The 27,168-nt window shown below is 47.4% G+C and overlaps 1 protein-coding gene across 1 annotated transcript; it reads right to left on the bottom strand.

The window, feature by feature from the left end:
* Positions 1 to 2,366: 2,366 nt before the first annotated feature.
* Positions 2,367 to 26,561, bottom strand: LOC306935597 (RIMS-binding protein 2-like; the record flags this gene model as incomplete). Its single annotated transcript, XM_079518694.1, has 12 exons — positions 2,367 to 2,395; positions 3,468 to 3,543; positions 5,217 to 5,745; positions 5,835 to 6,070; positions 7,424 to 7,573; positions 8,174 to 8,554; positions 10,469 to 10,909; positions 11,511 to 11,662; positions 15,950 to 16,688; positions 16,788 to 16,927; positions 25,928 to 25,954; positions 26,549 to 26,561. 12 exons carry the CDS (start codon positions 26,559 to 26,561, stop codon positions 2,367 to 2,369), a joined length of 2,913 nt encoding a protein of 970 aa, XP_079374820.1.
* Positions 26,562 to 27,168: the final 607 nt, after the last annotated feature.

Here is a 27,168-nt window from a genome sequence, read left to right as displayed (position 1 = left end):
GAAATTCCGCTGAAAGCTGCGCCACCTCTCATGGTCGTGTACGGCTTGCGTAGATGTATTAAGAAGGCTTTAGTCTTCATGCTGAATCAATTAAAAGTCCCCAAACCTCAGATAAAATATGTAGGCAAGGCATGTGTCCCCAACATTGGTCGCACATAAAAAATCACACCCGTGTGAACTGAGTGGTGTAAGGTTGATTCAGCTGGAGTTTTTGTCCGATGTGAGGTATTATATAAGGTAAGGTATTATATAGCCTGATCAGCTCTGATCTGACGTAATGAAATCACACCCGGATGTGATTTCACAACTGGCTTTTTTTGTGCAGAAAAAATGACCACGGTTGCTACGGTCATCCAGTTCACCCGGGTGTGATTTAATTACGTCAGAAATTATTTTGAACATAGCAACCATGCTCATTTTTTTATGCACACAAAAGCCAGTTGTAGGAGTGGTTTACACCACTCAAAAAATGATAGCCTATATAAAAGCCAAGTATCACTTGTATGCCTAAATGCATGCATTCTAGAGGCAGGTTAGCCTAGAGTCCCATACAGAAACTGCCCCTGCAAGCCCGACACCTTTTTTATGTATTTATTAGGATATTTCTAGCATGCGCGATTGCGCTGCTCACTTGACAGCTTTCTACTCGCAGTGCAACGCGCTGTGAGCTTGTAGATCGGCTCTCGCAGTCTCGCGGACTCGCGCTGCATGTTAAAAAACAAACTCACAATTATAATAAGAACATACACTTATCTGCATTCTGCACTGTACGAATCCAACGTTGTTTAGTGTAGTAATGTCTGCAGTATAGCCTATTGAAATTGTTTTGTTACGGAGCTCCTTTGAGTCAGTCTGACTGTCGGTGTGAGGGGGGGGGGGGGGGGATTAGCCCTATATAAAAAATAGAAGACCACATTAGCCTATTTGAATGAATGGCATCAGCGTGTTTGAAAGTCGGCCAGTCATATCATAGTTTTAAGCCAGCTCACCTCCACTCGCGCTTGTTCACAAACATGACGGACAGACAGACAAGAAAGGCTGTTGATGATGATTATTATTACCACTGTAACTCGCTGATCAGCATGTTGACAGAGACTCAGCCAATTAAAGTTTCACGTAGGCCTAAATGCCTTTGCTGCAAGCACCTATCTGCCTCCATTTGCGTCGTGGTATTAATTTATAATAATGTATATTGATCACATGCGGACGCCACACAGAATAGCCAACTCTTACCTGCAGCTGAGGAAACATACAACCGGATGAAATATAGCCTTTAGTCCAAATCCCACAAGAAAAAAAAGAAAGAAAATATGTCCTGTGTCCATGCATGTCCGTATATTTGCTTTCCAAATCTGACAGTGCAGGGCAGGGAATCAATCACCGCAGTAGACTAATAGGGCCTTTTATCATTGCCGAGTTTTAATATAGCATTTGGTCGTGTGGTGAAGTTGAACAGTACAAATTAACTTCTTTCTCATTATGTGAAAGTAACTGTAACATCAGTTAACTTATTAATTAACGTTCTGACATTTAACAAGGAGTGAAGCAATGCGTGCCAAGTTGGCAAGTTTCGTTCATAATATAATATATATATATAACTCGCGCTGTTTGCTTGAAGATCTGTCCGTGCAGAGACCCGCCTGTCAAAATTAACTGCTCTACAAGCTCATCGCGGCTGTTGTATATAATTTAAAACTTGGGAATCCTCTGTGCAGTCTATGATGACGTATTTCGATATTTCCTGTTGCCTTATATGGTCGTGGATGTTCCATCAAACCAGGCGACACCAGGCGAATCGCTTGGAAAAAATGCGGAAATGATACACTCGCCGATCCGCACAAATGAAGTGATTACACCTGGTTCCCTGAATCACACGGGACTTAACCGTAGCGTGATCGGACGGATTTTCCGCTATCTATACGCATGGCCTTTACGCTTCCGTTACACTCTGGCGTATTTCTCCTTTGTGAATGAGGACCATTGTGTACCGATTTGCGTGACATTTTGACAAAATCTGAAGGAGTAATTCAAAAAAGAAGTTTTACATAAGTTGGCCTCCTGGTGGTGCTATAAAGGACAGATGTGAAAAAAGCAGGGCAAAGGTTTTTCCTTGGCATCTAGGGAGTGTGCATACAAAGTTTTACACAGATCGGTGCAGTTATAGGTAAAAACACAAATAGGCCAGTTACTTATAGCGCCACCATGAGGCTGATTTGAGAATGTTCAAGTGGCATTTCTTCCTCGGCCTAGTGGGAATGTGAGAGAAAAAGTTCACGGAAATCACACGATATGTTCTAGATTTGCAGCGTTTTGTTCAAAACAGGGCACTCCTGCCCTGTTTGGAAGCTAATCTTTGGAAGCCAATCTTAGCCAATGAGGATGGAGTATGAAAATTCTGGAAGACCCATTTCGTTTAATGGTTATAGAGAGACAATGAGTGTAACAATTTGCGTGATGTTTGGACAAAATCTGTAAGTGTACTGTCAAAAAATGTTTTGTAATAGTCGGCCTCCTGGTGGCGTTATAATAGGCCCATGTGGAAAATGTGGGGCAGAGGTTCAGCTCTGGCATCCAGGGAGTGTGTGTGAAGAGTTTGGCTGCGAGCAAGCCAACGGTACCAGAGATTAGCCGTCCAGGCCTTAGAGAGTCGTGGGTTTGACTCCTGAGGCCAACGACCTTTGCTGCGTGCCACTCCATCTCTCTCTCCTCTCGTCTGTCATACTGTGTACTATCAATAAAAGTCAGAAATGCCCCAAAAATATCTTTATAAAAAAAAAGATATGCATTTGCACAGTGTTTGGAGATTGGCAGCTCCCATTGCTGTTTCACTAAGAAATTTAAATGAGAGATACCCTTTCGGGTCATCTTCACGGTCAACTTCGGCAGCCCAGGTCTCCTGAATGGTTAATCATTCTGTTGAATCAAACCACATTGTAATGCTGCATTCACACGGGCAGATGCAAAAAACTAAAGATGCAAAGCTACAGTGCATTTGTAGCTTTTTCAGCAGCTACAAACGTCAGATGCATCTTTGTATGGTCATGTTGCTGGCTTCCATTGACAATGAATGGGAAGGGAAGGCGTCGGCGAGCGCTTTTATTGGCGAATTCCTATAGTATACCTTTGGTGGAGTTGAACACCATCGGTGAAAGGGAATATCACATTTCTCAGAGAGAGTACTGTACTGTACTCTGGCAACCTGGGTAGAGCAACAGACTGACCCCATACTTCCTTCTATGCATGAGGAGTCCAAGCCGCTTATTTTTTCCCCTGACAGGGGGGAGTTTGTTGGACGTAGCGCGTGGAAGGAACACGTTATTTCAACCAGTTCCTTTCCCCACACACACACACACACACACACACACACACACACACACACACACACACACACACACACACACACACACACACACACACACACACACACACACACACACACACACACACACACACACACAGTCTCTGACCTTTGAGTTGCTTGGCTGATGAGGAAGTGAACTCTGATTGGCCTCTCTGCGCTGCCTCTGGGATTCTGCTGGACTCCTGCTCAAAACACACGTTACAAGCAAATCATTAGACATGCGTATATCTCAGGCAGAAACATAACCTTGCAAGTGAAGACACCTGGGGTTTTGAGAAACCGTCACAGTCCCTTTCATGACGACGAGCGGCCCAGAAGAGAATTTCCCATTCATTTTTCACGTTTCAAAAAATAAGGACAAAGCCAACTCGGATGGTAACAAATCATGGCAATAAACACACATTTTTGGGCCTAAGTAGAAAGAAGAGAAAGCACACCCGTGTGAAGTGAGGGGCGCTAATATATTAAAATCTAACTCATGTTGCTATGATTAGGTGATGTAATGGTGATGTAAAACAAACGGTGTCAAAACAAACATTAAATTCTATTTATTGTTAATGGCATTTCATGTTTGTGTTACGGACAAGATGACGTAAATTTTCCCTTCATTGTCAATAAAACAAACATTGAACCTGTATATCAAAAACAACAAAAAAGGTGTTGTGGTGCCCTTTTTTTCTTCTAATTATTTGTTCAGCCCAAACAAATGTGTTTATTGTCATGATTTGTCATGATCCGAGTTGGCTTTGTCCGAGGCTTTAAAAGTATACTTTCTGAAACGTCTATTGGAAAAATGTATTGGAAATTCTCTACTGGGCCGCTCGTCGGGGGCGGGACTGACGCTCTATAGACCTTTTTTGTATGTCTTTAAAGGGACAATACCAACTTGGTTCCATGTATTTATCATAGGTAGGAGCCATCAATAATGTCAAAGGAAATACATGTTTACAGTGATGTAATTGTCAGTGGATGGGAGGAAAACTCCCTGTGCTTGGCTGGGGGGGCATTACAGATACCACCAGCACTGACTCGGTGCAAAGTTTATCTTTGAGCTATGCTTTCAATGCGTTAATAGCCGATGCAATGGTAGTGCAATATACAACAAACCCCAGGTTTCCCCATCAGTCCATGGTAAGAATCTAGCCGCCATATACTTTTACTTTCATCATGGTGAGCACAGAAAAGGAATAAGGTACTGCGTCTCCACTGAAAGAGACTAGGCAATGCGGACAGGATGAAGAGAGGGTCTGGGTGTGTCTCAACTAACTAGGGATTCAAAGTGGTATGGGAAAATGAGTGACAAAAACACTTAATGAAGAGATCAGAGGAGAACAGTGAACTAAACACGGCCACGTGGGAAAGATGAACTGGCTTAAACCTTTTGCATCGCCCTCTGTAGTGCACACAGACACCTATGGGTGACAACAGGCGTCTGGTAGGCAGAAGGTCACAGATTGGCCTTCTGACCCCGGTCTGTGTTGAAGAGCAAGAGTAAGACACTTAACAGCTCCCCACAGAGCATGTACAGCCATCAGATGGGTGAAGCTGAACCTGAATTTCCACTGCTCAGCGATCAGTCTTGTTGACAAATAATAGTAGTGTGAAAGGGCATGAGGTCCTACAAAAACCATGCCACAGGGCTCCCTGTCCTCACTTCACTGTCTGCTGCTTAGATCACTGATGGATGACCCTATAAGTTGGGAGTCTCCTGACTTTGGGACCCAACTAGTAACTATTACCTAATCCTCTAGGAATGGAATGATATCCTGAAGGACACAAAAGGTTACAGCCACTCTGCTCTAAAGGGAAGGTGGGGGGGGGGGGGGGGGGGGGGTACTGGACTGGGAGAACACACCCTTTGCTGCTGGCTTGCGGCTGCGATCACCTGCAGATCAGCCCTGGACCGCCGGAGGTGTGGCGGTCTAGCGTGCTCCACCGGTGCCCCTTCCACCCACCACTCGGAGCTCATCTGGTCCATCACTACCTCCCCGGGTGGGTACTTCAACGCGGCCGTCTCCTCGTTGTCGTCTGCGCCGTACTCCACGTCGATCTCGGTGTCGTGGCCGGAGGGCGATCTCACTCGCCACACTGTCTTGCTGACGCGGTAGGGCGCTGGCTGTGGGAACTTACTCTGACTCCGGAGCATGGCCTCTCTCCTGAGGCGGTCGCCTAGACTAGATCTCTCTCTGCTCTGAGGAGGGGCCATAATATCGGCGGAGACCTGCCTGCTGTTGGCATCCGAGTACACGCCAAAATCCTCCCCTTCGGGATAGCCGACGGCGTCCACTGTGTCGGCATAGCGGACCCTGTTCTGGGTCTTGGGCCTAACCTGCTGCACGGGTTCAAGCCTGGAGAGGAGCTCTTTGGCAGGGGTCCTGGGATCCCTGCTGAGGTAATTGTGGTGGTGGTAGGGTTGGGGGTATGGGTGGGGTTGTTGGCCTGCTGCGGCTGGGGCCGGTGCCTAGGGCTATGCTGGAGGTGCTGCTCCGGGCCTCGATGGTGACCGTCTCTATGAGCGTGTCTGGGGTAGTGGTCACTAGGCCTGGGCCGGGGGGGCTGCCTGCAGTGGGCCGGGGGATTCTTCTCTAAGCTGCTCTGCTCTTCCTCCATCGACTCGGGAATGCTGAACAACTGCTTGCCGTGGTGAGCCTGGAGAGGCAACCTAAGGATCTTCTTGAGAAGGTCCTCGTCACTGTCAAACGTGCGCGACTACGGGGGCCGAGGGAGGCCGAGGCGAGTGGGAAAGGGGCCGGATATCGTGACGATCATTAAAAAGAGAGAGTAAAGTAAAGACAGCGTGGTGGATGATCCGGCCGCACAAGAAAAGGAAGAGAAAATAAACAAAAAACAAATCAAGGAAAACAAGAAATAAAAGAGAAATAAAGGAAAAAGAAAGAACGAAATGGCAATACAAGACAAACTTAAAGAGATGAGGTTCTCCAATTGGTGCAAATGATGGTGAGTAATACATGTACCGTCCGTGCACAGTAAAATCCTTTAATCATTCATTTAGCTCGGGAGTGTGTAACAATGGATCAAATGGGGGTCCGTCCATGGCCTAGTTAGTGTATATATATATATCTATTATACAATTGAAAACATATACGCAACCCAATACCCAAAGTCACCAGCTACTACGTCACTGACACGCTGGGTGCCGAAGCCCAAGCAGGAGCAACACACACTGCAACAACACACTAACACGTCACAGACTTACCCTCCGCGACGATCCACGGCTATCTCCTCATGTCGCGCCGCACGCCCACACTCAACACCACCCGCGTAAAAAATTTCATTGCACTGCCACTAACGCCGGCTCCCGTCCAGACTCACAAACAATATCAATATCAATAATAAACACAAACACGCCACAAGCACCGACACCCCCGCCTAATTTGTTGCCACGTCTATGAAAACAAGCACAGAAAAAATGCCATTCAACACGCTACTTACACACACTACCACTCGCTTACAATACGCGGACCTGGCAACACTACATTCCCTCTCCCATTTGCTCAAAGCCCACCACGTGACCCACACACACACATACCACCAGTAGAAGAAGAACTACACACCGCACACACTGATTCTAACTTGGACAGTTACAATAATGCTAACACGACCGCGTCGACACCTGGCGTGGTACAAGCGGGACAAACCGACACACATTCACGACGTGCACGCGCATTTGCACATCCACATGCACGCGCGCATGTGTCCTCTTTTTGGTAATTCAGAATATGGTATGCCTACACACTTAAAATAATGCAAACACGCAAATTGAACACGAACCGAGGCGCATATATGGATAAGAACAACAACACTACACGCGCGCGCGTGCACGCGCGCTGCAACACAAAACAGCTGCATAAAACGCGTGTCACTGTGGACTTCTGTATCTGTGGACTTCTGTATCGCAACGCGGGGCAACGCAACTCTGGGATGAGCGGGCCGAAGGCCCGCGAAATTCTAGTATATATATATATATATATATATATATATATATAAAACTGAGTGTCCTTGAAATTAAAGTAGGTAGAGATTAGAGAATCACTGTTTTACCCTGCTGGCTGTAGCCGTGTAAGCCCTGGGCGGTGCCTCTGTGTAGGAGTAGAAGTCCTCCTCCTCCTCCTCTAGGATGTCAGAGAGGTCTGAGCGGCTGTTGTCTGCATGGTAGTCACCGGGAGGCTCCACCAGTCCTCCTCCACTATTCTGCAATGCAGGACACAGCAGCACACACACTTAATCAACCTACAGACAGTACTCATTTTGTCATGGAATTTGTAGATCAAATTATACACAATTTACAGTCTCTGGACTTGCCAGAATTCCAAGGAAAACAATTTGGTCAAAATCTTAATCCATACAATTACATTTGAATTAGGTTATCATCGAGGCTTTCTTCCTGTATAACAGAATATAACTATTTTGAGTTAGAACAATCCATAGAATCACAGTGCAATTACCGAATCTTCCATTAACATAAGAACTTAATGCCACAGGGAGGCTGGGGAGGTGGAGGGAATTTTAACTCTGGACAGCTGTACAACAAACTGACAGCTAAGCACGTAGAATGAATGAATAGTGAAAAGAGGACTACCCATTTAGGCCTGAGGCCGATTCTAAAAACGCCTCTAAATCGCCTCTAAGTTTTCTGAAAAACTTCAAATATTTTATAGTGTACAGAACCCCAAAATGGGTTCCCGGCCTGAAGGGGTAAAACACCAAAAGGGGTTCCCGCCCAGAATGGGTTAATTGAACTTCCTGAGTTGCTCACTAATGGAAGAGGGGATCAATAAAACCAGAACCAACCTGTTGATTCTCGCTGTACACTGTCTCCTCCTGCTCTTGTCTCAGGAAATCATCGACGGACACCAAGCGCGAGTTCTCCGTCTCCTCCTCTACCTCCGACTCCAGTGGCGAATGGCTACATGGCCGGAGGGCGTGAAAATGCAGAGGGCTCGGGGGGCCTGTGATCGGAGCTGTGATCGGAGGGCTAGGGAGGCTCACGGGGCTAAGGAGCTTGGCACTGGGGTTATCAAGGAAGTCTTTGATGGAGGGGAAAGGGCGCATAGTTCTGGGGCTTTCTGTGTTCTGGGGCTGATCCAACACTACTGCCGTCAGTGCCGGCACCACCGCGTCCGGTGCTGGCGGTGGGTTTGGTGCCGAGATGGTAGGTGAGGTAAGATGAACCTATAGACAAAGAAAGAGAAATGTTCAAGATGATTTATTGGACACTAAATAAGAGACAGCTCGTGATGTGTCTAATAAAAAATCACACCCGTGTGAACTGAGTGGTGTAAGGTTTTATATAGCATGATCAGCTGTGGTCTGACGTAATGTCTGACGTAATGAAATAAGGTAAGGTATTATGTAGCCTGATCAGCTCTGATCTGACGTAATGAAATCACACCTGGATGTGATTTCACAACTGGCTTTTTTTGTGCAGAGAAAATGACCACGGTTGCTACGGTCATCCAGTTCACCCGGGTGTGATTTAATTACGTCAGAAATTATTTTGAACATAGCAACCATGGTCATTTTTTTATGCACACAAAAGCCAGTTGTAGGAGTGGTTTACACCACTCAAAAATGTGTACGTACGGAATTGTGGACAGCTCATTAAAAAGAAACGGTGCAAAGAAACGGTAAAAGCATGTCGATAATCATATCTACTATATAATGCGCCACGTCTCTGCGTACGTGTGTGCGTGCGTGCGTACGTGTGTGTACAGTTGTAATGCACGTAACTCGAGAACCGTTTGACCCACCAACTTCACATTCGACACACACGTTCCACACCCCCACAGGGAGTGCAGTGCCAGGTATCGAGTCGGTTCTCCAGAAACTCCACAAAAGGCTCTGGTCAGGCTCTGCCAGTGGGCCTAATGAGGCCCACTGCTTTCACCTGTGCCTCATCCAATTGAGGCTCAACCAATCAGGCTCTGCCAGTGGGCCCAATTGATTGCCAAGTACACTTTTCAGTTTGCAGTCTTCACATACAGGCACATAAACAGATCTCCATGTGGGACACCGGCTGACAGTTAAAACGGGTGCTATGACAACGTATATCATTAGGTTCCCAAGTTGCATCGTTCCCAAGTAGGCCGGTGGCCGACTGCGACGGGCACGTACAGGTCTAGTCTTTTAAAAGTCAATAAGCGTGGCAAGGTCCCCTCTGTTTACTGCAGTCTAAAGTCCATCATGGTTTTAACATTTGCATCTCACAGCATCAACTGTGAGATGGGAAATAGCTTCTACCCTCCCTTTTGGCAGAACATCTTCCTCAAAATCACCAACAAAAACCTTGTTAATTTGGCCATCTGAGGTCAGAGGTTCCCAACCACTGGTTTGAGGGGCTTTTAAAACATTTTCGGATCATTTCCATTCATGAGATGTCTGCGATTCCGTCAGTACCTTTGAGGTTTTGATTAACGCGGAGTACGCCAAACCCGGCGAAACCTTAAGGTTAAATTAGTACCCTAGCCTGCCAAACCCGGAACCTCCGTTTTCCAGGGTTTATATTCTTTAATCCATGTTTTTATCCGATCAAATCGTTAGCTACCGTTCGTTAGCACAACAGTCCAAGTGGGACAGTGGCCGCGGCCATTTTGAAGATGCGCGCGCATCCACTTGCATTGTATAGGCTGCATTCAAAGCCCTGTATCTCAGAAACGACATTGAGGGGCTGTTTCTGGGGAAGACAAGGTTTTTCAACGGCCTGTAGCAGGCGCTGTGATACTTTTTTCCACCACCGACCTAGAGAACAAAAACCGGTGAAGACACCACACACAGCATTTTGTCATTGTAACATGCAATTACGGATATTTGGCTCTTCAAAGTAAGTGTTACGCGCGATAGAACCTTGGCAATACGCTATCGAGGGATTCATTCATGCTGGCGGGAATTGGGTTTTAAGACACTGGCAAAGACCTATATATGACCCTTATTTAGCATGGCTTGTGGCCATTATTTACCAGTATATGTGTTATTATGGGACCATGCTCAGAATTGCAGGGCTATTCTAGAGAGGCAAGAGACGGGTTAGAGAGAGATGCTTACAACTGGAGTGACAGTGGAGGTTGCTGGCAAAGGGGAATCACATACTGCCAAGGCAGCAGCAGCTGATGGATCGACCCACGCCTCCACGTACGAGGCAGATGAGAGAAGGGCTTCTGTGTAGCAGGGGTCAGGGACGGGGCAGTTGGCAGCGGGGGTTTGCACTGTGAGGTCAATGGCTTGTGCGTCTACTAGTGGCAGGGCGTGGGGCAGCATGGGACTTTTGGCAGCAGAGTTCCCGCAGGAGGCAGGCGAGGGCAGTGTGGTCACGGTGGGGGCACAGGGCAGAACTGGCACTACCGGAGAGTGGCTGGCTGGACCTGCCATGATGGCAGCCAGCTTGGTGGGCACGGCGGCCGGCAGAGAGTCACAGGACTCCCCGTGGGCGGACGTGGTGCGGACGGTGATCTCCCGGGCTGCCTGCAGCGACTGGATCTGAGATGGGCCCAGCAGAGCGCTGCCCGCTGTGGGGGACGACACTTCCAGCACCTTGGATGAGAGAGGGACAGCGACACATGTAATACATTAAGACCTGAGAGTGAGACCAGATTCCACAAAATGTCCTATGTAAAAAAAAAAAACTATGTTTCTTTATCAGTGGTGCTCACACCATTTCATGTCAAGGACCCCCAAAAATGACATGTAATTGGCCATGGAACCCCCATCTGAAAATATGTTGTTCCATGCAGGGGCCACCCCCCCAGAAGCTAAGATATGAGTTAAAAATGTTTGCTGTGAAAGAATATATATTCAAAGATTTGCACAGGTTTTCACTATCTTTCAAAAATAGCAGATCTACAAGCTCGTAGCGTGGCATTCGGTGCCGTGCTATGAGCTTGTAGATCTGCTATTTTTCAACAGCTAAAAGTATACAATAATGGTTAAAAGTGGTTAAAGGCTAAGGTGACACCGATGAGTCCTCAGGTCTAAATGATGAATGAATCATCTGGGTCCTTGGCATATATTTTCAAATGGGGGTCCACAGGCTAATAAATGTGGATTTGGGGGTCCTTGCCATGAAAAAGTTTGAGAACCACTGCAATAAAGTCACAAACAAGCTGTGCAGAGTGAACACGGCTCTGTTCCTTGCCTTTCTTCTGTCCGCATATATCGTGTATCCAGTGACGCGGACCCCGTTGGAGGTCCCGGCAGCATCTATGGTGACAGGCAGCCAGCTGATGAGGGCAATCCCCGGGGAAGGACCTTGTTCCAATTGCACATCCAGAGGGGCGTCTGGGGGACCTGACACACAGCACACAGGACACATTACATCCAGAGGGGCGTCTGGGGGACCTGACACACAGCACACAGGACACATCCAGAGGGGCGTCTGGGGGACCTGACACACAGCACACAGGACACATTATACATCCAGAGGGGCGTCTGGGGGACCTGACACACAGCACACAGGACACATTACATCAAGAGGGGCATCTGGGGGACCTGACACACAGCACACAGGACACATCACATCCAGAGGGGCGTCTGGGGGACCTGACACACAGCACACAGGACACATTATACATCCAGAGGGGCGTCTGGGGGACCTGACACACAGCACACAGGACACATCCAGAGGGGCGTCTGGGGGACCTGACACACAGCACACAGGACACATTACATCCAGAGGGGCGTCTGGGGGACCTGACACACAGCACACAGGACACATCCAGAGGGGCGTCTGGGGGACCTGACATACAGCACACAGGACACATTACATCCAGAGGGGCGTCTGGGGGACCTGACACACAGAACACAGGAAACATTACATCCAGTGATACCGTATTCAAAAGCAAAAAAAAAATCACTTCATCCCATATGAAGAATATACTGTATATTGACCCAGTTTGGACACAGACACATGGAATAAGTCAAAAGAAAATCTCAAGACTGACAATGTAATGATGTTTTAGGCCGACCAGCTGAAGAAATCATGACATTTCTGAAACCATTCATGTTTCTGGAAGACGCTGCTAAACTTGTATTCTATTGCTAGTTTGATCACTTCAAATACTCTTTCATCTTAAAATAACTAATGACAAATATAGCCAAGACAAGCTCACAACATCGCACTGCAACGTGTTGTGAGCTTGTATATCTGCTACTTTCGGTGTGCAGACACGCTTGGCTTCTATGGAATCCAAATGACTAAAATCAGTCGAAGACCAGGCAGCAGCATTTGTTACTCGTCAGTTCTAGTCTTATTTGATTTGGTCTCTTTGGTATCTTCTGAGAAAGTATTCATTTTAGTAGTCCTTTTGGTGACACACCTGGTAGCTCTGTTGTTTTTACAGCCATCTATTATCTGTCGTCACAGAATTCAGCTCAAAACAAAACCATAGAAGTACCGTGCCAAAAGTATTTTGTAAAGCATATATATATATATATATATATATATATATATATATATGCGCCTTTTATTCTTTATTCCAGGTAGGTCAGTGTATGCACTTCCCACAATAAGAACTGCAGACTCACTCCCAATCTTCCGCCGTAGTCTGAAAACCCACCTCTTCAGACTCCATCATGGCCCGTAGCAGTAGCACTTGCCCAACTTATGTAACTTAGATAGCATTTTTATGTAGACTTAGATAGCATTGTATTTAGACACAGCAGTGGTATATATGCATAGTTTCATTATATAGACATTCCACTCTGACGTTCTTAGCTTACGTATAATTCATAACTACTTTTTATGTATATGATATATTGACACGTCTTTAGGGCTTTTTTTATTGATATAAAACAAAAAATAAAAAATGTGATTTAATTATTTTGTTTTCTGCACCGTACTCCTTGCTGTTTCTCGCATGTGCACTGCTGTTCACTTCCTTGTTTACGGCTCCAAAAGAATGGCCCTTAACTTCTAATCTAGGGAACTCTACATGGTTTTGACCAGAAGGACAATGTTCTGTCTTAATTTCTGACTTCAGCATGCATTTCATTTGGAATATAAACGCTTCTAGAGAGACTTTAGCGTGACCAGCGTGAGGTAAGAATGGAAGATTATGCCTCCCGGTTTTTGTGGGGAACGGAAGGAGGGGACCTTTCAGAGTAAAATCTGCCATACCTGCTGGCACTCTAGCGCCTATATTTTTTAAATATGCTGGCGCATCCGTTGTGTTAAAAGTGTGGATTGATTTCCAAAGTCGAAACCTTCAAGCATCCATTTTAAACCGTAATTTGGGGAAATGGTCTTTGTTTTTGTATGGTATATGGCTGAAGTTACTGAATAGGCAATGACATTTATTGATGCTGGTTTGATCATTGAAGAGTGAACTGTGAATTATTTAACACAAATGCCAAATTGATATGTGTGTAGATGACCTAGAAGATCACTGTTTGTGACTCTTTGTCATCAATGTTTGTGTTTACACAAACACACTAAAAATTGCCCATTCATTGAAATCCACATTTCTCCTTTCATTGTCAATGCCAATATTCAGACGTGTGGGGACAAGATTTAGCAGACATTTGACCTAATATCCCCTTTCATTGTCAATGGCAAAAATTGGGACATGTGGGTTCAAAAGTGTACGTCCTCAATTGTCTGTCCTCACTTTTATCCTCAATACATACATTGCTCAGCCAATCAAATCATCGCTATGGGGTGCTCAGCCAATCAAATCATCGCTATGGGGTGCTCAGCCAATATAATTATCGCTATTGGGTACTCAGCTTAGCCAATCAAATCATCGCTACGGGGTGCTCAGCCAATCAAATCATCAGTATGGGGTACACACAAACTGGGCATAGGAGGGGCTAGTGCTCCTAAAAAAGTATTTTTTCATGAAATAAAAACATTTCTTTTCCTTCAGTAATTTCACAAAGAAATAATCCACTAGTTTGGGTCCCGGCATCACATTTCTATTTTGGGTCACGGGCTAAAAGGTTTGGCAACCACTGGTCTAAACGCATAGAGCGTTGCAGTCCCGCCCCCTTTCAGAACGACGAGGGCACCAGGAAATTCATTTTCCCCATAGACATTTCAAAAAGTATTTATTTAAAGACCTTTAAAGCCTCGGACAAAGACAACCTGGCAGGTGACAACTCATGACAACCAGTAAGACGCCTGATGGCGAGAAGCGACCTCGCCCTAGGTCGCGTCCGCCTCGTTGACGGCAGACTGCTGGGCGAGCGCTGGAGCTTTGGCATAGGGGGCCAGATCAACATGGAATGAATTCTGTACTGGCCATATAAGGATCATGCCTTGAGTGTACAGGGTTTGATGAGGTCAGATCAACATATGGAATGTCAGAACAGATGAGCTCCATACAGTATATGGAGATCTAAGGGTGATAGCGGGGAAATTCTCTCGAGTGTACAGGGTTTGATGAGGGCCCAGGTAGGGCCGGGCCTTAATTTTCGGGCCTGTAGAGAACTCTAGTTTTCGCCGGCTGCCGGGCGCGACTGCACTAATAACTTTGGGGAAGGCCTGTCTTGAGTTTGAAATTTGAATGTACAGGTATAACTGTATAAGTCAAAAGGGAGAGATCGAAGAGGAAGGATGGATGGGGAAGGATCAACATATGGAATGTCAGAACAGGTTCTGACATATATCCATATATGGAGATCTAAGGATTTGAGGTTTGAGGTCAGATGTAGAGTTGCTAGCCAATATTGATGACATCAGGGATCTCCATATATGGGCTTAACTGCGACCGCAGGTCACATTTACTATGACATCAGATGTCACGAGACCTGGGCACCATATATGGTGCCCGACACATGGGAAATGCACGATTCCATAGTTAACTGCGACCTTCGTCACAATAAACTTTTTTTTTTGGGCCAAACAAATAATTAGAAAGAATAAAAAATAAATAAATAAGCATTTGTGCCTGTCGTAGACATGCGCAGAGCAAGTTCAGTCAGGGAACCTCAGTGCAGTTGCTGCCGGCCTAATTAATTGGGCCGCCTCAGCATCACGCTCTCATTCACATGATTCACTCAACCAATCACACACTCACTCCATCTTCATACCGGCTACTTTAACCGGAGGTTCGCATTCCTCCTCCTGCTTCCTTTCTTGCTGCTGCTGTATCAGCGCGCTGCTGTATACAAACCTGCTGCTCACCCACCTCCACCCCAGCTACCACCTGTCGTTTTGGATCTACTGTTTAGGTATGGGGGATTCAGAGTCCCTATGGTCGGGACTGATGCGCTTGATCCGAGTACCTAAAAAGCAGATCCAATACATCGCCAAACCATAATAAATATATTGCTCATCTTATATTCAATAAATATATATTCCATCCATTCTTGAGTTGTCCTGACTGAACAAAAAAACTGTTGTACTGTTGCCCTTTTTTGTCTTTCTAATTATCTGTTCGGCCCCAAAAAATATGTTTATTGTCATGAGTTGCAGAGTTGCCGAGTTGGCTTTGTCCGAGGCTTCAAAGGTACCTTTTTTAATTAAATGAAATTTAACGGGGGAATTATTTCCTGGTTAGGGTTAGTATAATAATAATAATAACCAAACCAAACACCGCCCCCAAACCCCCCCCATGTGTGTGCGCCTCCACCGACCTGCCGTCAGAGTGTCGAACGTGATGGCGGCGACCTTGTGCTCGCGCCGCTCCGCGGGCAGCTCCCAGGGCGTGCGGTGCGGCCGCGCCTCCACTCTGATGGCGTGGCGCCGGCCCGGCGCCAGGTTACTGAGGCACAGCGAGTAGCAGCCGGGCTTCACCAGCTCGCACTGCTCCTGCTCGTTCAAGGACACCACATGCATATAGTTGCTGTTGCTCGGCAGCCACGTCAGGCCGACGGAGGTGGCCGTGACGCGCTCGGCGCGCAGCTGCGTGGGCGCCACGCACACGTCGCGCCCCACCAGCATGCTGCAGCGCAACCGGTCCGAGGGCCCGCGCTCCGTCAGGCTCTGCACGGACACGCGGTACGCCTTGAGCGCCACGTCCAGTCGCTCCAGCACAGCCTTGGTCTGCGCGCCGAACGGCACGTTCTGCCGCAGCTCCTGGTCCACGTACACGTTGTAGCTCAGCACGTCGCCCCAGCCCGCCGGCGCCAGCGGAGGGTCCCAGCCAATGATGATGCTCTTCGCCAGCTCCTTGATGAGCGTGAGCTTGCGTGGGTAAGGCACGGTTTCCACGCCCGCCTCCTCCTCCAAGTCCAGGTCGAGGCCGTTGGTGACGGGTGGTGGGGGTGTGGGTGGGGGTGGGGCTGGGGCGGAGGAGGAGGTGGAGACCGAGGCCATCTCGGACGACGGGACGACGGAGGCGATCAGGCCGGACGCCAAAGACGCCTCCGTCCTCTCGGAGGAGGCGGCGGCGCCGATGTCCGTGGAAAGGTGGTGGTGGTGGTGGTGGTGATGGTGCTGCTGGTGGAGGAGGTGGTGGTGGTGATGACTGGCACTGTGGAGGCTGCTGTCCAGCAGGGAGATGTGGGACGTGTCGCCCACCTCCGGATGCGGAGTGCTCATGACATCCTCGTCGGAAACCCGCTCGACAAAGTTGGAGGGGACCAGCCCTCTCCGGCCATCCATCAGCTCACCTGGAAAGGCCACACGTAAGAGGACAAAGTCAAACTCAAAGTTGTACACTCAATGTCACACACGTCACCGCAGTGAAATTTGTTCTCCACATTTGACCCATCTCTGGGAGCGGGAGCTGCAGCCGTGCAGCACTTGGGAATCATTTGATTTGATCTGACTCCCCAATCCAAGCCATTGATGCTGAGTGCAGGCATGCAAACAGGCCCAAGGTGAAAAAGGTGACAGTGTGCGGGGCACGGCGCCGTGCCGCGGGCGAAGTGTTTATCGGTACTAAACCCACTTTGGGGCCCCCATGTGGCCCCCACCTTCACTTAATGCGGTCCGCAGGTTAATATCAACTGTAGGCTGGGGGCCACATGTGGCCCCCAGCCTACAGTTGAGGGATGTTTATACCATCCCTCTACACTGGGGGCGCTGTTTATACCATCCCTCTACACTGGGGGTGCTGTTTATACCATCCCTCCCCACTGGGGACGCTGTTTATACCAGTCAGTCTGTCATACCATCCCTCCCCACTGGGGACGCTGTTTATACCAGTCTCTCTGTCATACCATCCCTCCCCACTGGGAGCACTGTTTATACCAGTCAGTCTGTCATACCATCCCTCCCCACTGGGGGCGCTGTTTATACCAGTCTCTCTGTCATACCATCCCTCCCCACTGGGGGCGCTGTTTATACCAGTCAGTCTGTCATACCATCCCTCCCCACTGGGGGCGCTGTTTATACCATCCCTCTACACTGGGGGTGCTGTTTATACCATCCCTCCCCACTGGGGACGCTGTTTATACCAGTCAGTCTGTCATACCATCCCTCCCCACTGGGGACGCTGTTTATACCAGTCTCTCTGTCATACCATCCCTCCCCACTGGGAGCACTGTTTATACCAGTCAGTCTGTCATACCATCCCTCCCCACTGGGGGCGCTGTTTATACCAGTCTCTCTGTCATACCATCCCTCCCCACTGGGGGCGCTGTTTATACCAGTCAGTCTGTCATACCATCCCTCCCCACTGGGGGCGCTGTTTATACCATCCCTCTACACTGGGGGTGCTGTTTATACCATCCCTCCCCACTGGGGACGCTGTTTATACCAGTCTCTCTGTCATAGCATCCCTCCCCACTGGGGGCACTGTTTATACCAGTCAGTCTGTCATACCATCCCTCCCCACTGGGGGCGCTGTTTATACCAGTCTGTCATACCATCCCTCTACACCGGGGGTGCTGTTTATACCAGTCAGTCTGTCATACCATCCCTCCCCACTGGGGGCGCTGTTTATACCATTCAGTCTGTCATACCATCCCTCCCCACTGGCGGCCTGAGGGCCACATGTGGCCCCCACCTTCACCTAATGCGGTCCGCAGGTTAATATCAACTGGCGGCCTGATCTTAAAAAAACAATTTAAAAAAAAATGCGCGGTATGACCTGTGGCCAGTCCAGCCCTGCTCTCAGTATGTAGAAAGATGTTCAAATGAATTACTTCCTGTACTGTACTAGCCCTCCTCCCCGGCCTGTGTGTGTCTGTGTGTTAGGCTGTGCAACAGTGACACTTGGTGGTGAACAAACACTATAACGCTATGTTCGTGCTCGGACACAGCCAGGGACACAGGGACACAGCCAGGGACACAGCTAGGGACACAGCCTGGGACAGACCCAGGGACAGACCCAGTGACACAGGGACACAGCCAGGGATAGACCCAGTGACACAGGGACACAGCCAGGGACACAGGGACACAGCCAGGGTCAGACCCAGGGACACAGCCAGGGACACAGGGACACAGCCAGGGATAGACCCAGTGACACAGGGACAGACCCAGGGACACAGGGACAGACCCAATGACACAGGGACAGACCCAATGACACAGGGACACAGCCAGGGACACAGCCAGGGACACAGGGACAGACCCAGTGACACAGGGACAGACCCAATGACACAGGGACACAGCCAGGGACACAGCCAGGGACACAGGGACAGACCCAATGACACAGGGACACAGCCAGGGACACAGGGACAGACCCAGTGACACAGGGACACAGCCAGGGACACAGCCAGGGACACAGGGACAGACCCAATGACACAGGGACACAGCCAGGGACACAGCCAGGGACACAGGGACAGACCCAGTGACACAGGGACACAGCCAGGGACACAGGGACAGACCCAGTGACACAGGGACAGACCCAATGACACAGGGACAGACCCAGTGACACAGGGACACAGCCAGGGACACAGGGACACAGCCAGGGACACAGGGACAGACCCAGTGACACAGGGACAGACCCAGGGACACAGGGACAGACCCAATGACACAGGGACAGACCCAGTGACACAGGGACAGACCCAGTGACACAGGGACAGACCCAGTGACACAGGGACAGACCCAGGGACACAGGGACAGACCCAATGACACAGGGACAGACCCAGTGACACAGGGACACAGCCAGGGACACAGGGACACAGCCAGGGACACAGGGACAGACCCAGTGACACAGGGACAGACCCAATGACACAGGGACACAGCCAGGGACACAGGGACAGACCCAATGACACAGGGACAGACCCAGTGACACAGGGACACAGCCAGGGACACAGGGACACAGCCAGGGACACAGGGACAGACCCAGTGACACAGGGACAGACCCAGTGACACAGGGACAGACCCAGGGACACAGGGACAGACCCAATGACACAGGGACAGACCCAGTGACACAGGGACACAGCCAGGGACACAGGGACAGACCCAGTGACACAGGGACAGACCCAATGACACAGGGACACAGCCAGGGACACAGGGACAGACCCAGTGACACAGGGACAGACCCAATGACACAGGGACACAGCCAGGGACACAGGGACAGACCCAGTGACACAGGGACAGACCCAATGACACAGGGACACAGCCAGGGACACAGCCAGGGACACAGGGACAGACCCAATGACACAGGGACACAGCCAGGGACACAGCCAGGGACACAGGGACAGACCCAGTGACACAGGGACACAGCCAGGGACACAGGGACAGACCCAATGACACAGGGACACAGCCAGGGACACAGCCAGGGACACAGGGACAGACCCAGTGACACAGGGACACAGCCAGGGACACAGGGACAGACCCAGTGACACAGGGACACAGCCAGGGACACAGGGACAGACCCAGTGACACAGGGACACAGCCAGGGACACAGGGACAGACCCAGTGACACAGGGACACAGCCAGGGACACAGGGACAGACCCAGTGACACAGGGACAGACCCAATGACACAGGGACAGACCCAGTGACACAGCCAGGGACACAGGGACAGACCCAGTGACACAGGGACAGACCCAGGGACACAGGGACAGACCCAATGACACAGGGACAGACCCAGTGACACAGGACACAGCCAGGGACACAGGGACAGACCCAGTGACACAACACACTATGATAATATTTAGCAACTACATTCAATATCTGTAAGCTTTGACTCTACCACATCCGCATTATCTTACCCAAATCCTGGTCTACCTCATCGTCAAAAGTATGTCCTCTTTATCAACATCACTTCTCATTTGTAGCTTGAACATTTCATCAGGTGTCGGATCACCCTTAGCAAAATGTGGATCTCCAATCCAAATTGTGTGACATCAGCCAAATTAACTTTCAAGTTGAGCTTGGTGGTCTGCCACATTCCACTTGTATATGAGCCCTCAACACGTGGTACAACAGGGCAACAGATTGTTACATTGTGACACCCAACTCACCCAGCACATCAGGGTAGTTCCCTGCCAGCAAAGTATCTTGTGCTCTGATCTTGCCTTTGCACATGGATATGAGGTTGCACAGGACTGTCCCATTCTAATGCTCTGTACTTTATACTGTAGGTCCACCCAATACACCCCAATACACCAACAAGACAAGCACATCAGTTTATTCACTGAGCATGCGTATCACCCTGCATCAGGGACATAATGATGCCTGCCTCATCATGACCAAATGCAGTATCCATCATCATCATCATTACAAGGACCACGGCAGTGCTTCTTTCCTCTATTCAACAATAGAACATCACTTTGGGTTTGGTATGGGCACCATCTTAGATTTGGCAATACATAATTACCTGATGGTAATTTCACTTTCACTGATTCAGCCACATTCATTTAGCCCTAAAACCCTAAATAATGATTAATTAGTACTAGTTTTATATAGCCATTTTAAGCTCCTGGCAGCCATATTGGATTCCATCTTGAAAATGACACCTTTCCGGAACATATATGTTCCTAGATTTTCAGTATATTCTTAAGCATGCCTATTTGACCCATGTCATTTTCGCCTAGTGTTATAAAATAAAATGCATGATAGCACTGATAAAGCTACCACTGGTGCAATGCTATCACATATTTTCTAACTCTAGACATGTATACCTTCACAAAAATCACTGAGTCTTAGTCGACCCGATGGTACCGACCAACCCCCCTGGCTCACGGTCTAAATGTGATTTATCGCATTTTCCCATTCATGTCAATGGGGAAATTTAATTCACGAATAAATTAATATCAATTAAACTATACAAAATTTCTCTTAGCAAAATACGAGCACACCATTTCCGATGAAGGCGGTAGATTTGACATACGGCATAAGTGTGTGAAGTCAAAACTGTGGGACAAGTAGTGCGCCAAAGTCTTACACGGAGGAATAATAAAGTGTTACAAGTACTATAGTCACTATATAACTTTACTTACTTTGCAAACCAAAGTTATAGCTGTGTAAAGGGGCAGCCAATAGGAAGACAGAGGGGGCAGGGCTTAAGCAATTAAGCAATTACAGCCTGTTGATATTGGTGGTCTACGTCCATGTACCAAATGTTGAGGCTGTAGCACTTTGTAAACTAAAGTTATAGCTGTATAAAGGCCAGCCAATAGGAAGACAGAGTGGCAGGGCTTAAGCAATTATAGCTGACCGTTCTTTAGAAGCCATAATATATTAGCATATGCTCTAGCATCACAAGCAAAAAGGAACCCACTTTGACCCTTATCCAAAATGACTCTGAGTTAAAAGACTGTGAACCCTTTAGTCACATTCTTTATGCCTGGAGCTGAAATATTCAATGCAAATTGCAAAACCACACCAGGAACTGACTGGTGTTCAAGTCTAAAAGCTCACGGGGGGCAAAGAAGACAGCTTAAAGGACAACTTTATTTTTCTTCAACCAAGGTTCATGTTTTAGGTTATTAGAGAAAGTAAAAGATGAGTGTTATTTCTTTTTTCCATTTGCTGCTTTCTTTCGTTTTAGGGATTTTAGCTGTTTTTGACAGGGGGCGGGGGCATTCGACCATGGGGCTACATATGTATTTCTTTACAACATTTTATAGCGATTTCTTTTTTTATTACTAGACCCCAAGAAATGACATGTGGCCACAAATGATCACAGGATCTATTGAATGTGAAGGTAGCCTACTGGGGGGAAGCCACACAGTGTGTCATAGGCTCAATATGTCAGTTTGACACATTCAGTAGATCATGTGATCTTTTGTGGCCAGATGTAATTTCTTAGGGCCTAGTAAGACTACAGCAAATAATTAAAAAAAAAAAGAAATCACTATAACATTTTGTAAAGAAATACATATTTAGCACCATGCTCGAAAAACAAAAGAAAGCAGCAAATTAAAATTACACTTACCTTTTACTTTCTCTAATAACAACCTAAAACATGAACCATGGCTGAAAAAAACTAAAGTTGTCCTTTAACCCTGAAGTCCCTGACGTTGTCATTTTTGCAGCAGGACAACAGACACAGCTAAGAGACATTAGGCTCCATCTTGTGCCACCCCTTACCCCTTATCCCTAAACTTATTTGCCATTTTTTACTATTTTAAAACATTAAAAAATAGTTCAACTAGCCAAACTACATTGACACGTTGTTAGCTTGTAGATCGGCTATTTGTACTATTTTAAAATGTTTTAAAATAGTAAAACATGGCAAAAAAGTGTATGGATAAGGGGTAAGGGGTGGTGCAAGATATAGGGCATTGTTCTGTACAGAACTCCAGCTCACACCAAATCACCAACAGACTACACATATCCATGCACGCCACCCTATGTATGACCCAGCTGCCTATCCTTTGATCTTGCCACATGGAGATGCTAGTCCAGGAGCCAAAGGGGGATTTTTGACTGAACGTGGTTTCGTCAGATTTTTTTCTCAACTGATTCTTGTAGCTTGGAGTCACCTCTTAAGAATTCAAGAGGGTGCCCAGTGTTGAGAGCCTTGGATCAGATTGCAACTGCTGATGTCATACATCTAGTCTGAACATAAGACTGCCTTCGCCAGGGGCACGGTGGCACAGTCGGTAGTGCTGTCGCCTCACAGCTAGAAGGTCCTGGGTTCGATTCCTGCTGGGGACACTGTGGACGCTGGGAGCGTGCTCTCTCCTCCATCAGTGCCCATACCCGAGGTGGGGTTGGCAAAAGGGCCCTTCTGTGTGGACTTTGCATGTTCTCCCCGTGTCCCATAAGCCAAATTCCAATACCCAAAATCTCGGCCACTCGCTCACTCCTACTCGGTCACTCGGGGTCATTCCAGCTTGACCCGGAAATGGTTAACGTTCCAATTGTCAATGTGCTCCATCGAGGAGGCGAGTGGAGTCGAGTGGAGGAGCCGAGTGGGCTCTCCGAGAGCGCATACAGCGAGTGTACATCAGGTGCAGGCTCGATGGTGTTTTTTGTCTCCTCGCGGCGGATGTCCGCATCACGTGTACACGTTTTTTTTTTTTTTTTTTCCTTCTCCAGTGACATAAGTCCTCCTCCTCAACACTAGCGCTGCGGCTGACCCAACTCATGCACACACACACGCGCACACACATTAAACTAAAAAGCATTGCTGTTTGTTGAAGAGACACATTTTTTCGCTGATCTAATAGAGCTTCAGAATGATAAAGTAGCCTATCTATAGCCTACATATGAGAAAGTGAAAGGACCACAACAAGCCACTGGCTTGTATGATATAAAGCATAATAAAAGTAGGCTATATACTGTAAATGCGCACTTCATCTGCCTCAAAAGCTAGTTAATTTCTCTCTGTGCATGCCTGAATGCACAGACTGCTATGAATGACGGCACACAAATGTATTTATTGTGGACTGAACTGAATATGTACCGTAAGTCAGAGAGACTATACCTAATTCCTGTTAGTGTTATTTGCAAAGCAGCGGTACCGTACGTGTTGCAGGACTCGGAGGAGGAGATGGGGCCCGGGGGAGAGATTTATACAAGCAAAATGGAATGCGGGCAGGTCAGGAATTCCCTTCAGCCTTCATAATCATATAAAATATAAGTTTGCGCATCCTGGCGCTTATTCACTATTTCAGGATGTGCACATGTTATTGTTACGGTAGATATAATGATGTGGCCAAAACTGGCCATACACATTATGTATTGTCTATTCTGTACTACACTTTCTCATCCACGGCTCTGGTTCCAGTGATCCAGCTGTGTGACACAGTGACATTCCACTTTTGCTTTGGCAATGTAAACGTATGTTTTTCCATGCGAATAAAGCCCTTTGAATTGAATTGAATTGAATTGATACACGTCATAAGTGATCGTGGAATGTGCCATCGCTTTGAAATGACAGCGTAGTACATTCCGATTCTAGAGGCAAATCCACTCTACCACTCTGTCCTCGCATCAAATCCTCTCCTCCTCACGGGGGGCGCGGCTAAGGACCGAGTGGAGGACGCGAGGGGAGTGAGTGAGTGTAAAAGTTGCTGTATTGGAATTTGGCTATAGGGTAGGTAAGTACCCTCACAAAAAACATGCAGTAATCCTGGTCTCTAAAAAACTACCTCCCTCTGGCCTGATGGAGGGGAAAGGAACTGGTTGGAATAACATTAGATAATTGGAAAAAAGAAAAAAAAAACTGCCATCTCCATCTGATGTTATGACCTCTACTACCCAAAAAGGTACCTCCACATGTTCAAGAAGCAAGAGACCATGAAGACCTTGGCCCTGAGTTGTCACTTCTGCTCCAAGATTGAGTCAGACATGAAAACAGAGATACTGCAACAGTAGGCCTACATCTCTATCACAAAGAGGAAGCTAAATCAAGGAGTTTAGCAGACACAAAGGACAGAACTGGACTTCTTAAGACACTGAACACAGCTAGCATCGAGGGGAGAGTATTGTGAACATCATCAGAACATCACACCAGTTCTCAATGTAGACAGTGCTGTAAAGATAGACTGACCTGGACATACTTTTGTCAACGGCAGATTCGTGTCTGGCCACTGCGAGGCTACTATAAAGAGTGGGAACACAATCTTACAATATTTAGAAAATACGCCCTGGTCAAAGGTATTTTACAAGACCATCCCATCTAAAGTGAAGATGGTGATGCTCTGCTTGTTTCAGCCTGTACGCCTACAGCACTTTGGTCAGCTTCTGTTGTGTTAGGGCTGTCAGAACGAATTTCATAATATGAAAGAAATTAGAAAATGAAAAAATAAATACATATTCGAATGCTAAAATTGCCATTCGAAAGTAGCTTTTATCATTTTTAATTCTATTTTTATTTTGTTTTATATTTGATTTTACCCGCTCACTTAATGTATTGAATAACGAATCTACTGCTGTTGAATCGGCCCTCCTCGCCTTCCAGCCATAGAGCTATAGCAGGGGGCGGTTCTGTAGCTGCCGCGGTTCTGTAGCTGTTAAAATAGAGAAACAATTGCTCTATTGCTGGTGATCTGGAGTCTGGAGTTGTCCCGTCCATGATAGACTGAGTAATGCATTTTTTTGCCTTGCAAACTATGTCCAAATAGCTTTGGCGTTTGGATGGGGGGCCCTCTAGTGGACAGAACGTGCATACAAAACTTGATATTGTGTGTGTGTGTGTGTGTGTGTGTGTGTGTGTGTGTGTGTGTGTGTGTGTGTGTGTGTGTGTGTGTGTGTGTGTGTGTGTGTGTGTGTGTGTGTGTGTGTGTGTGTGTGTGTGTGTGTGTGCACACGCGCGCACTCTTACCTTGAGCGGCTTCGCACTTCACTGTGTCTTGAGAGGATGGGAGAGGGAGAGAGAGCAGGAGCAAACAATTAGTATGATACAGGTGCACCCCACATAACCACTGAATAAACTATATTATTACTGTGTGTGTGACATACACACACACACACTTGTAAACAGAATATGCATATTTTGTTTCTATAATCTTCTCTTTATTTTAACCAACCAAAACATCCCTTGCACTACATTTTACTAGGGCCTTGAAATACAGAACTTTTCTAACAGACAGAGGGAACTGTTAATTGTGTACTGTCACTTTAAAAGCATAATGTATACGCCATCGTACGACGGTGTCACGCACAAAAAATTGCCAATCTACAAGCTCACTCTGGTTGCACCGCGTTGTGAGCTTGTAGATCTGCCTTTTCGGCAACGATAGACTGAGAATTAAGTCGCACATTGAATTATTATTATAACTTTATGGCAGGTAGGGAGTTTTGAGTTTCCCAAACGTATTATGAATTGGATTATAAATTGTGGAAACAGTCTTGCTGGGCAGCAAGCACCACATGTATTGGGTGGAAGAGGACGGTTGTTCCACTGCAGCTAACCAAACTGTTTCACCCGTTCCACCATACTTACACGGTGCAACCATGACGCAACCACCCGTCAGCTTGCCCAGTCTTAACTTTGAAGAGAGGGGGCGAAAAAACAAGAAAAACAACAAAACATAGCCTACGGTACTTTGGCGGCCCTTGTGCATGCAAATTCATGTTAGTAGAAAACTACCATGTAAGCCGCCTTTGTTTTAAATTGACCCCCATTAGCAGCACGTCGGCAAAACCGTTCACACCTATCGGCTGGAGATGCGCAATCACCCCCCCCCCCCCCCCCGGGTTCGATTCCCGACGGGGGGCGGGTTGCAGTGATTCCCAACCTGTGGATGATATGTTTATTTTTCAAACACAGTTCTTATTTGAGGCGATCGAAAATACCCCTATGGGGATTACAATGCAAATAAAAAGTACATGAACCTGTGGATTTGCACCCTCTACCGATATTGACGTCAGACTTCAGTGCTCTATAACTGTTGAGTCAAAACTCGGTAGTGGAGCTTTTGGCATCCCAAAAAAAACTACACTTCCCAGAGTACAACACAAAATGGCTGCTGCTCATTAAGAGCACCTGAAGACTTTAAAAGGCCATTTCAAACAAACAGAGGAAAGACTACAGAAGGTCCAACTGCAAGTTCTTTCAGCCCA

The sequence above is a fragment of the Electrona antarctica genome (genome assembly GCF_951216825.1).
Source record: "Electrona antarctica genome assembly, chromosome: 13".
Classification (NCBI taxonomy): Eukaryota; Metazoa; Chordata; class Actinopteri; order Myctophiformes; family Myctophidae; genus Electrona; species Electrona antarctica.
The sequence above is the reverse complement of the archived record's forward strand: the minus strand, read 5'-3'. Positions and strand labels throughout refer to the sequence as shown.